The following is a 13082-nucleotide window of genomic DNA, read 5'->3' on the forward strand; positions in this document are numbered from 1 at the left end:
TGTGGTGCTCAGCACTCATAATTGTTTCTATATATTTGGTCTGTTTTGTTACTATCTTTAATATGAGATTCTAAAGAATTATTATTCACACATTTAGTGTCTTCTTTAATAGTAAAGATACACTTCATTATCACTCTAAGCTGCAACACTTTAAAGTGTACCTGATGTTGACCTGCATTTGACTAACTAGGTATCATGTGGACCTACATGTACAGTAGTCGTAATCAGTTTGTACAAAAATGTAATGTATTATTTTTTGCTCTCCTATTGCATAAATATGTATATACACAGGTCTAGCTGATCATTACATGTATATATAATTATTTTCTAGGGATACAATTTATTATAGTTATACATATACTACAAATATGACAGTAGTCTATAGAAGTAGAAATGTAAATTTATTAAGTATTGATTTTAAAGTATTTGAATGCTTAAAATTGATCAGTGATTGTGGGCTATATGTATACAATCCCAGACTCCAATCCTGCAACCAATTCACTGCTGCAATAGGAAATCTCTCAGGTTGGTTGGCTATACATGAGAAACAAGTAATCAAGTTTTCCTGGCCTATCTTGCTTGATGCATTGTTCCGTTGTTGTAAAGCAATAAATAAAACGATGTTATAATTAGAGGTGTTTTCATAGAATGATGCTGGGGGTACATGTAATTACAAGTGATTTACAGTAAAATGAGCTAGAGTAAGTATTCTGCCACTGGCTGTAAGTGTTTGCATAGCTAAGTATTTAAGAAAAATTTGTCAGCAGCTCATCAAGTAATAATAGCTAATTTAGGCCCTTTCAAAAAGGTGGGTTACATGGAACTCCTGGATTCGCTCCCTGCACAGCACTTTACAGGGGCAGATCTAGGATTTCAGAAGGGGGGGTGCTAACATGGACATTTATATATGTGGCAAGAAAGTTGATACAACTAGTGTGAGAAGCACACTCAGCATGTGGAGCATGCTCTATCTAGGGGGTCTGGGGGCATGTCTCCACAGGAAATTTTTGCAAATTTGGCCTATTGAAATTGAATTTGGTAGTAATTTTGAGTGAAAAATGATGTCACTTTGTTTATGTGATACCATTATTCCCCTACAGCTTGTCAATATAACTAAAGGGCACAGCCATGTAGCTAAAATTCAATCTTAGACTAACATCTTAAAGAACTAGTAGTAGAAACAGATGGGTATCAGCTGCACATGATCAAATTTAATGTTTTGAAGTATAGCATAATTTACAGTCTCATGGCTCAAATTACACTAGCTGTCCAAACAGTAGAGAGGGTAAGTGTGAGTGGAGAGGGCAAGCAGACTGCATGGCTCACCAGTGTGTGAGTGCATGTGCACTCAGCTGTATATAATTCCCCCAGCTAGGGGGGCTCTAGATCTGGTGGCATATATACTCCCGGATCCCCAGGAAATTTTTGGAAAATGGCTATCACAAAATAGAATTTTTAACCAAATGTGGGTTTTAGGCGCGCGCCCAAGCTTGACTCCAATAATTACGTTGCTTGACTCTAATAGTTTCAGCGCTTAATCACAAGAGAAACGTCGGGTAAAGGTGTGGCTGCTCCATGATTAACACTGATTGTAGTAAGTTAATGTGTTTATTGTGTAGCTTAAGTTAGTGGGGCGCATAACGTGATTGGCTTATATGCTCGTCTGCCGTACCGCACGCAAGGAAATTTTGACGTCAAAAAAATTTGACGAATTCAGACTTCAGCAGATTTGACGAATAAAATGTTGACGAAAATGAAGAAATTGTAGGCAAAACCTATACTTTTAAGGGCGCTTATAAACATTTGACGACTTTCGTCAAATCAGTTTTTTTGACGTCAAAATTTCCTTGCATGCGTAGCTACCTCGATGCGTACGGTAAGTTAATGCACCTAGCCATGTCTCGTATGTACCCAGAGTGAGACCACTATTTTCCCTTTCGTATTTGAGTGGGGATAAATAGGGTCTGGCGTAACTCCAATAGCCGTTTCGTTCTAAATCCCCAGATACTGGTGTAGCACAGGCCGCTCGGAGTCCACTAGCTAACTCGCGAAGATACAGTAAATGATATCAATCACAACAACAACAAAATCAGTGACACACTAACTCAAAGTACAAAAGGATGTCCTAGAGTTACAAGTGTTTATTAGTGGCATGCAAGCTGTTAATACCCATACAAAGATCTGTTAGTTACAACATTACTGTAGTGCATAGTATTATAGTAATCACAGTATTACACATGTCCCCTCCTTGTAAGTACATGTCCCATGTCAAGGAACCCCATCTTGATAGTGAAGTGGCTTACGTCGATTTCTGCGTTGCGGGTATCTTCTCAAGTTATTTCTGTCCTCACTTTGTGGGTACAGCAGTACTTCTGGTGCCTCAACTTCCTCTTCCTCATAGTCATCTACCAGTTGTAGGACAGTTCCTGGAGGTGTGTTGATGCTGTCTTCTTCTATTGTATTTTGCACTTGACTATCTTGGGTTCCACTGCTAGGCTGGCTTCTATCTCGCATTTGCTGATGACATGGTTTCAAACGTTCAAAGTTCACTACTTGGCGTCTTCTACTGCCCATGTCCTGAATGCGGTATACCAGATCTGAGATCCTCTTTATGATTCTATACGGGCCAGTCCATGGGCAGTGTAGTTTCTTTGCTTTATGCTTTCCTACCACTGGGGTAAATAACCAAACCAGATCTCCCTTTTCATAAGGTTCACCGTGTACCTTTTTGTCATAGTGTTCTTTCTGTCTGCAGGCAGCCCCTAGGGAGTGCTTTCGTGCAAGTTGATAACTTAGCTCTAATGACTGGCGGAGTGTACTCACATACTCTAATGGGGTGACTGGAGGAGTGTTGGGATTCCCATAAATGATGTCAAGTGGTATCTTTGCTTTCCTTCCATACATCATATAGAAAGGGGAATACCCAGTGGAAACATGCTCGCTTGTGTTATATGCAAAACACACCTTTGCCAAGTGGCTTTCCCAGTCCTCACCCTGTTCGTCTGTAACTGTAGCCAACATAGCCAGAATAGTTCTGTTGAGCCTCTCCACAAGGCCATCACCCTGTGGGTGGTAGGCGGTGGTGTGTGTCTTGTTGATTTTTAACAGCTTGCTTACTTCCTTTACCAAGGTGGACTCAAATTGTGCCCCTTTGTCTGTATGCAGCTGTTCAGGGATCCCAAATCGACAGAACATGTTATCAACCAGCCTATTAGCTATTGTTTTGGCCTCTTGGTTGGGAATTGCATAGGCCTCAGCCCATCGTGTAAAATAGTCGGAGACTACTAGGATGTACCGGTTGCCATTGCTATTTCTAGGGAATGGACCAACAATATCTGCGGCCACCATTCGCATGGGGTATCCACATCTGATGTTTTGTAGTGGGCCTCTGTGCTTCTGGGTTGGTCCTTTCTTTGCAGCGCAGTGTGGGCAGTTCTGGCACCATTCTTTGGAGCTTTGAAAGTAACCTGGCCAATAGAACCGTTCTTGCAGTTTCTTAAATGTCCTGTCTTCGCCCAGGTGCCCACCCATCCTTCCTCCATGTATTTCCTGTAAAACTGAGGCCTGGTGGTCCTTGGGGACTACTAATTGGAAGTGTAGTTGACCCTGGCCAGCCTTCTCAAACTTTCTGTATAGAACACCATGTTGGAGCACTAGCTGGTCCCACTGTTGTGTGAGCTGGGTTACTTCTCTACGATGTCCCTTGAGAGTGTCAGCTATAGGTTTACAACCTGCTTCTTTAGCCTGTAGCACTGGCCCAATGATGTCATCTTGTGACTGTGCTGTTTGCAGATCGATGTCTGTAGTTGACCGCTCCCTCTCAGCTATACTGGTTGCTGCCACCTGATGTGTTTCTTCATTGCCACAGTGTGACTCAAGTCGGTGGCATTGGTTGCACAGCCGACGTGACAGAGAATCGGCATTTGAGTGGCGTTTTCCAGGGCGATGCACAATTTCGAAGTGATATTCTTGCAGTTGCTCAATCCAGCGTGCTAATTGGCCCTCTGGTTCCTTGAAATTCTGCAACCATGTTAATGATCCATGGTCAGTTCGAAGCACAAATGGATTACCAAGTAGGTAGGGACGGAAGTGCTGGATGAATTTCACTGCTGCCAGCAGTTCTTTCCTCGTGACGCAATACTTCCTCTCTGACTTACTTAAGGTACGGCTGGCATAGGCAACTACAACCTCCTTCCCTTCATGCTGCTGGGAGAGCACAGCACCAATACCATCATAGCTAGCGTCCGTGTCCAGAATGAACGGCTTGGCAAAGTCTGGGTAAGACAGGACTGGTGATGTAGTTAATCGGTGTTTCAACACTGCAAACGCTTTGGAGCATTCTTTAGTCCATTGGAATTGACGTCCCCTTTCTGTCAGTCTATAGAGTGGCTTTGCTATAACTGCAAAGTTGTGGACAAAACGGCAGTAATATGAGGCCAACCCTAAGAATTGTTCCACCTCTTTCACTGAGTTAGGTGCTGGCCATTTTGATACCTTGTCTGTTTTTGTAGGATCAGTTGCCACTCCATGTCTTGATACCACATGCCCTAAATAGAGAACTTCATCTCTACATAGGGTGCATTTATTAGGCTTAAGCCGCAAGTTGGCTTCTCGTAAGCATTGCAGAACTATTCCAAGGTTTTTGAGATGTTCGTTGAATGTTCTTCCCACAATTATAATGTCATCGAGATACACCAAGCATTTGGACCACTGTACTCCTGCTAACACCACATTCATTAGCCTTTGGAAAGTGGCAGGTGCATTACAAAGACCGAAGGGCATTACTTTAAATTCGAAAAGCCCTTCGTGAGTAGTAAAAGCTGTCTTTTCTCTGTCCTTTTCATCCATCTCGACTTGCCAGTAGCCACTTAACATATCCAAGGTACTAAACCATTGGGATCCGCCGAGTGTATCCAATGTATCATCGATACGGGGTAGAGGAAAAGCGTCCTTTGTAGTAACTGCATTCACCTTGCGATAATCCACGCAGAAACGCACTGTGCCATCCTTTTTCTGTACTAATACAACTGGGGACGCCCACGGGTTTTTAGAAGGTTGGATAACACCTTTTGACAACATACTACTCAGCAAATTTCGCACCGTTTCCTTATGGTAAGGTGGCGCCCTTCTTGGTGGCTGGCGGATTGGTGAAGCATCACCCACGGAGATAGTATGTTTTAGCACGTCAGTCCTCCCCAAGTCATCTTCATTAGCTGTAAAGACATCTGCATACCCTAGAAGAGCGTTATATAATTCATGCTGCTGCTCTGTGGTAAGTGAATCTCCACTCTTGGTCACCAAATCCCACAGGAGCTCTTGTTTGTGAAGAGGGATCTCATCCTCATCTGTGGAGGAGACATGGCTATCTGAGTCTGGTTTCACGCTCGAAATATTAACTTTATCATCCAGGGGAGAAGCCTTACCAATCTTGCTACCCTTGTAAAGTGTAACAGCCTCTGTTGAGAAATTTACTATTCTCATTGGGATGGTTGTATGGTGTCCATCGCTGACTGGTGTCACTACGGAGGAAGCTACTACCATAGGACTTTCTCCTGGCAATGCTTCCACTAGCCATGTAGGTGCACTGTTAGTAGGGCTGGACGTCACTGTCATCACTTCTAGCTCGCTCAGTGACGGGAGTTCTACTGTCCTTTGCAGTGCAACTGTGATTGTGGATACACCAGAGTCCGGTTGTAGCTGCTCGTTCGTCTTACTTTGCAGTGGTATGGCACGTCCGTGCATGTGTAGTATTCGTTGCTCCGTATTGATGACGCACTGGTGTTTTTCCAAAAAGTTGAGCCCAAGTATCGCTTGCATGCTTAATCCTCGCGCCACCAAAATGTCGGTGCTGACTACTTGGCCTGGAAGTATGATGTCTATGGTTGCCACTCCCTGTACTACAATGGGACTGCCTTCTACGCCTACTAACTGGCTTCCTCCCCAAGGTTGTAGCGCAGTTGCTTCGCCACTGTTGTTCACCGATAGCTGCTTCCACGTTTCATTATTAAGCAAGCTCACAGAAGCACCCGTATCTAGCATGAAACTAACACGTACCTCCGAAACAATACCAACAATATGGTACGCTTTGGCGGGGTTCACTGCCAACAAATTAATGACGTCATTGTTACACACAGTACTAAGTGAAAATTCTACATTACTATCTATGCTATAGTTATCTATATCAGGTTTATGGGTCAATTCAGAGCCCTCGTGTGCCTGACCCTTAGCACTGAGGGCTGCTAGTTTCCCGACGTACGTCCGGTAGCACACCCCCTAGCATAATGGCCTTTAACTCCACATTTCCTGCATATGATTGGCTGCCGTGGACCTGTTGCTTCTTGCTTCTTGGATGTGTTCGCGGTCAGTGGCAGGTACGGGGGAGAACTTTTGTCGCGACTTTTGTATTCCACATGAGAGGCGATTGTATTCTCAAGATGCTCCATCCTCAATGATAGGGATTTCAACAGCTCCACTACAGCGTCCTGTCTTGCTTGGATCGTTGTGATAGAAGCATGGTTTCCGTCTTCTATGTTGGCGTCCACGTTATCAGATGATGACGTCACTGCTGCAACTTTGTGGCCAGGTGTTAATGAGAGATGAGTCTCCGCCTCCAGCGTATATGTTATGGCTTCATTCAAATTTTTTGGACGTCGTTGGCAAACTGATAAGGCGATCATTGGCTTGTCAATAAGACTGAGAAATCGGCTTAGTGACAGTTGCTCCCTTGCCTTATCATCCGGATCAGGGAAAGCTCTGTCTGCTAGGCTATGGAGGTTGTCCGCCAAGTCACCCCACGATTCTTTGTCCAGATGTTTCCTGGCATGAAATTCGGCAGCATAGAGATCTTGCTTACAGCTGGGTTCAAACCGCTCACGGAGAGCTATTTTGGCGTTTTCATAAGTGGACTTGGCGTCTTGATTGAGACGTTCCCACGCAGTCTGGGCTTTTCCCGTCAGCCGGACTTGTAACCAGAGGAGCTTTGTTCCTTCATTCCACCCGTTTATCTGCGCCACGCTGTCGAAGTGGGCAATCCATTGGTTCCAGCGGGTACTCCGATCCCCATTATAAGCTTCAGGCATTATAAGTGGACGACTAACAGGGTTACGAGTACCTTCTTGATCTTGGGCACCATCGCCAGTGACGACGCTATTAGATCCAGTAGACATTCCGGTGGTTCAAGTACAGTTGATTAGTGATTTTCTACAAGAAACAGTACGGCGAGAACAGTAGAACTTAGCAGGTGAAATGGCTGACCTCAACAGGTACCGTTATCAAACTATTTGTCACGGTACCACAACGTTTAAGCTTAGTGGTTGATCTGGTCAGCCAGTAGTGTCGACTACGCCAGTTGTAGCACAGGCCGCTCGGAGTCCACTAACTCGCAAAGATACAGTAAATGATATCAATCACAACAACAACAAAATCAGTGACACACTAACTCAAAGTACAAAAGGATGTCCTAGAGTTACAAGTGTTTATTAGTGGCATGCAAGCTGTTAATACCCATACAAAGATCTGTTAGTTACAACATTACTGTAGTGCATAATATTATAGTAATCACAGTATTACACTGGCGATCGTACAAGCCGCTTAGCTACAATGACTGGAATTTTATGTTTTCGTGCTTCGTGCGCCTATCAGGTGCAGTAATCGCTCCGTAGCTGCAGCAGGTGCAAGGAACAAGAAAACATCTTGTTCGCGGCTTGTTTTCAACCCTTAAACGATCTCCAGAATCTGGGGATTTAGAACGAAACGGCTACTGGAGCGCCGGGCCGCACGAGACTATTTTCCCCCACCCACTGAAATGTCGAACTCATTTACATGATCGCAAAGCTAAATCTCTTCAAACTGAAAAGGCTTGGAATGATTACCGTATTTTAAGAAAATAAAATCACAAACTGTATTCAAAATGCTCATACCAAATATCAAACTATAACCTATTCAACGAAAATGAAAGACAAATCGCAAGAATTTCTGGAAATACATCAGTAATATTCGTAAAGACCAACATGGTATTCCTCCTTTAAATGAAAATGTAATACTGTCAACAGCTCTAAAGAAAAAGCTACTGTTCTAAATAACAAATTTCACTGGTCTATATTTACTACTCAAGAGAACACCACTGACATACAAACTGCACTGAACAGCACTCCATATCCTATTATAATGCCAGATATTGCAGTTTCATGTGATGGTGTACAGAACCTCCTCGAAACTCTAGATCCAAGTAAGGCATCTGGTGATTCTGGTCCTGACAACATTCCTATACCGGGATTCCGAAGAGATTGCTCCAATTCTAATAATTATCTTTATCCAGTCCCTAACATCTGCTAGTAGACATATACCAAATGATTGGCTAAAAGCCAACATAACACTTGTGTTTAAAAAGAGGGATAGAAGTAACACCAACAATTACCGGCCAATTTCGCTAACTTCAGTTTGTTGCAAGATATTAGAACATATTATGTATCACCACATTGCAGAGCACCTAAACACCAACAAATGTATATTAATTGACAAGCAATTTGGTTTTAGAGCAGGTCATTCGTGTTAGGCTCAGCTCATACCAGTTGTCAAAGACATACAATTGGCCATGGATAATACATCCCAAGTAGATATGACTTTCATCGACTTTAGGAAAGCATTTGATACAGTTCTGCATTGTAGACTCTTAAACAAGCTTTCTTACTATGGGATTCAAGGTACAACTTATGACTGGATGAAGATTTGGCTGACTCAGTGAACACAGCGTGTTGTTGTGAATGGACATGATTCAAATTTTGTGCTAGTTCAGTCAGGTGTTCCCCAAGGAACTGTTATCAGCCCATTGATATTTTTACTCTACATTATTGACATCAAGCGTGGCATCTCATCCCATTTGAAACTTTTTGCAGATGACTGCGTATTATATTGATCTATTAATAGTCAGCAAGATCAATTATTATTACAACATGACCTCAAGCCTATAATAAAGTGGACTGAAACTTGGTTAATGGAATTAAACACTTTCAAGTGTGTGGTATTTACCTGTAGCAGACTAACATCTTCTACTTTCAACTATACTATCAGAAATCACTTTATGCAACGAGTTACCCAATGCCCTTATTAGGAATTCTCCAAAAATGTCATTTTCATCACATATCAACCAAGTTATCTCTAAAGCAACAAGGATGCTAAACTTTGTTAAACGTAGATGTTCTGCAGAAACTAAATGTGTAGCTTACACCAGTATAGTGAGACCACTGTTGGAGTATGGATCAGCAGTATGGGACCCCTACTTGCAGAAGGAGATACAAAGTACAGCATAGAAATGATACAGTGATGTGCTGCTCGTTGGGTAAAGTCACAGACTACCGATATAACAGCAGTGTTACATCTATGTTAGCAGATTTACAATGGCCATCACTTCAACATCGACGATATGTGACTAGATTAAAACTTTTCTACAACAGTGTTTACTCCTCATCAGTCTTAACAGTCCCAAATTACTTCATTAACACCACATATCCCACCCACCACCATCATCCTTTCCATTTTGAGATTCCATTTGCTAGAACTGATCATTATAAATTCAGCTATTATCCCAACTCTATCCGCAACTGGAACAATTTACCCATTGACAGTGTTGAATCCCAATCTTTACGAGTATTTTTAGATAAATTATAATTGACTCTTATCTATGTGATTTGTAATGTTTTCCGTACCTGAATTGTTGATTGATTTGAACTCCCAAGTAGCTACTCAGCCTAGCTGTTTACACTATTGCTGCATTAAATAAGATTTAGTAACGTCATGGACTGACCCCCCCTGCTCCCTACATCATAATGACATTAAGCATGCCAAAATCAGTCTGGAGATGCCTCCTTAATAGGCCTAGCTAATCAATAGCTAATGCATTTACCATAAAACTTGGTTACTCTGTGCCTCCTTCTATCATGAAATAGTGCATACATGTGAGCTTTAATCAAATAATTAAAATTTCATGCAGGTACCTAAGAATTGATGTGGGTGGTGACTGGAAACAAGGAATTTAATAATGTTGGCCTTACAAGGGCTAGTCTCAGGGTTACCAAGTTATTTAAAAAAACAAAAACAAGAAAAAGTAATAATAATAACTGGAGCCCTAGCTGGCAAGACAAAAAGAAAAAGTAGTTACTTATAAAACTATATAATTATACAACAGTTCAACAGATTGACTATATCCCAAGATGCTAAAAGCTCAGCTGAGAGTTAAATATCCTGTATGAACAGGAGATGGCAACACGAGCTGCCTGCTGAAGTATACAACGTATTGTACTCTTTGGTAGATGGTAAACATTGCTAAGATCGGTAATTATCACTTGCCAACCTTAGTGATTGTTTTTCATCACAAAATTCCAAATGTACTTGCAGGTGGGTGGGTAATTACAATTACCCATTGTCCTTGTAGTACTGTCACTATATAGCTAGATATAGGCTTATTTTCATGTATACCTCAGTGCTCTGTATAATTGCAGGAAAATAATTATAATGTAGTATCCTAACAACCATAGCTATAAGATACGAGTCTACTTCAGATGTACCTACGTATAGTTGTCCTTAGTGACAGTTCACTGAGTTCGACTCAAGCCTTCAACTTCTTACTTGTTAAATTTTACAAACACTATAATGCCAGAGTGCTCACCATACACAACTTCTCTTGGCTACAATGTATATTTTCACTTAGATTCCTTGGTTAGCACATTGTACAGGCTTTGGCCTCCAGTGTTCACCCTCCAGTGCCTAACTGGTAAAGCAAATAAAAACAACGAGGTAGCTACTGTAGTCTTGAAAACCAAGCTGCAAATTCACATCCTCAATACTAATCAGATCAAATAATGGTTAAATCTTTAATAATGGAGAAATACATGCTGCAGTGAAAATACATGTGAGTACTGATGAAAAACAGAAAATCACTAAACATTGGCCTTATATATAAACACTCTCACATAAATTCCCCTTTTGTAGCTAGCTATTTGAGTGTATAGCCATGCCTGAGTAAAGTGGTCTAAGCACGAAATAATTTAAACTTGAGCTACAAAGAGGTCGAGATACTATAATGGAGGCTTGTCAAAGTCATCACATGGTTTCATTGTAGTTGGATATTAAGACATTCCTGCAGTACATAATGTATGCAGTAGACCAATAGCTGGCTAGCATGCGCAATGAGTATAATTGTGAGTGGCTCAAGTAAAAATGGAACGTTATGTATTTTTGTATTTTCCTGTAATTAGAAATACTTAAAATTAAAAATCACAAGTGCAAAAGTTACATGATACATAGTTGTATAGAAAACAGACTTCTCATGGTGTATAAAGTTATATTAGTTAACAGTTTGTGTATGTAGAGCAAATCGATAGTGACGCACAACAATTAAATTTACTTCTTAAGTGTTATAGCTTATTGATGTCAATATGAAGATGAGAACATGTGCATGTATGTGTATTACATGGCTAAAATAATGGCTTGCCCTTGTATGGCAAAAAGTCTGTCTATGCCGCTGTTTTGAATAGCAATTGTTTAGCCATTAGAAATAAGTATTACATGTACATTTGTCTGTCAAGATCCCATGACTGAAATGCTACACTGTGATTTGATTGGCTAAAGTGTGATTCTACTGGACAACTATATAACTATTGGACAACTATTGGACATGTCCAATTTGACAACTACACACTAAGTGTTACCATAACAATAATAGATCCCTTATATTATAGCAACATATGGCAGCTACTGTAGGTAACCAAAAGCTAAGTTAAATATCACTTTGGTGTCTTATGTAACAACTTGTTAGCCTGTCTTTTCAATGGTTATATTTTGATTTTCTGCATGTGTTTACACCAAGATAGCTGACTATGGTATTTAAGATTGATAGTTTTTTCTGCGTACAGGAAGAAAATAGTGCTTGGCCTCACCTTGCACTATTACTTCTTCCTCACACTATTAATCCAAATGCCACAGCCAGCCATCCTATTACATAATTATATACAAAATCATATGTAACTTTCATAAATGAATGCTGAAATGACATGTACAGTACGTAGCTAACTTACATACTTTCTTTGTTGCATGCAGTTACCTGCTGTACTGTAGTACATACATATCAAGTGATCTGAAGATAGATGCATATTGAAAATGTGACCAGCTAAGATGGACTCAGAAAAGCCAAAAGGTAACACATTATAAAGTATCTATCGATTGACTTTCTGATAGCTAAAAATGTTGTCATCATACAATTGTGTGTTAGGTATGTTGTATACACTGGCTAACTAGCAACACAGCAAGTATGTCAAACTTGAAGTCTCATTGAATTGTGACAGAGATGTTCTGATTTTATCATTAAATTGTGTTACAATAATAAATCTCATGGTTTGCCAATAAAGTGTAGAACTAACTTTTTCATACAGTATAATTATCTTAATTATAGCTTTATGTTGACCAGTCCAATTTCACTAGTTCTTGTTCATCACATTTGATGTTACGCTCCATATTAATAAGGCTACATGTAAGCACTGGCTTTCCTTTACTGCATTATGCCCTACCATGTTTCAGCCTGTGCTGGAATATGTGACCAGGTATGCAAGAACCCCCATGTATGCATTATTCAAACTTGTTTTATTGCATTTTTAAATAAGCAATTATTACCTGAAGTTCAGCTCTAGAAGCCACGAGATTTAGAATGTATATAAAATATAGTGGGGATTACAGAAACTACTTTTTGTGCCCATATTCAGCAAAATTACTATCAAACCTGTTAATATTAATGGGTTATTACCATGTATACATATTTGTCCATTGTTTCCAAAAAAAGATTAGTCTTGCATAACCAGACCCTTTTCTCTGCATGGTGCTTATTGAGAAATGATAAGCACCTGCTCCAAAGGATCTGGGGGACTCTACAATAGAAACGTTCTGCTGGCAACCAAGCTGTAGGTAGGGGAGCATTGATTGGCCCTAAAGTGCTTTCATAAAGAGGTGTAGATGACTTCATCCTCAGCTAAAAGCAAAGGCATCAGCCTGTTTAGATTCTACGGCCACATGTCTGAGATGCAAACTGATGAGTC

General features: G+C 40.8%; 1 protein-coding gene across 4 annotated transcripts in view; it reads left to right on the forward strand.

Annotated features, from left to right (window-relative positions):
- Positions 1-1513: 1513 nt before the first annotated feature.
- The window catches only part of LOC136253184 (ankyrin-3-like), a 54818-nt gene continuing 43249 nt past the window's right edge, over positions 1514-13082 (forward strand). For all 4 annotated transcript variants that reach the window (XR_010699990.1, XR_010699991.1, XM_066045810.1 and 1 more), the window contains exons 1-2: positions 1514-1594; positions 12094-12190. Coding sequence is in view for 2 of the 4 variants with exons in the window: in XM_066045810.1 (XP_065901882.1) it covers positions 12169-12190 (22 nt within the window). In the remaining 2 variants the exon portion in view is untranslated. The remainder of the gene's footprint in view (positions 1595-12093; positions 12191-13082) is intronic.

This window comes from Dysidea avara, chromosome 4, assembly GCF_963678975.1.
Source record: "Dysidea avara chromosome 4, odDysAvar1.4, whole genome shotgun sequence".
NCBI lineage: Eukaryota > Metazoa > Porifera > Demospongiae > Dictyoceratida > Dysideidae > Dysidea > Dysidea avara.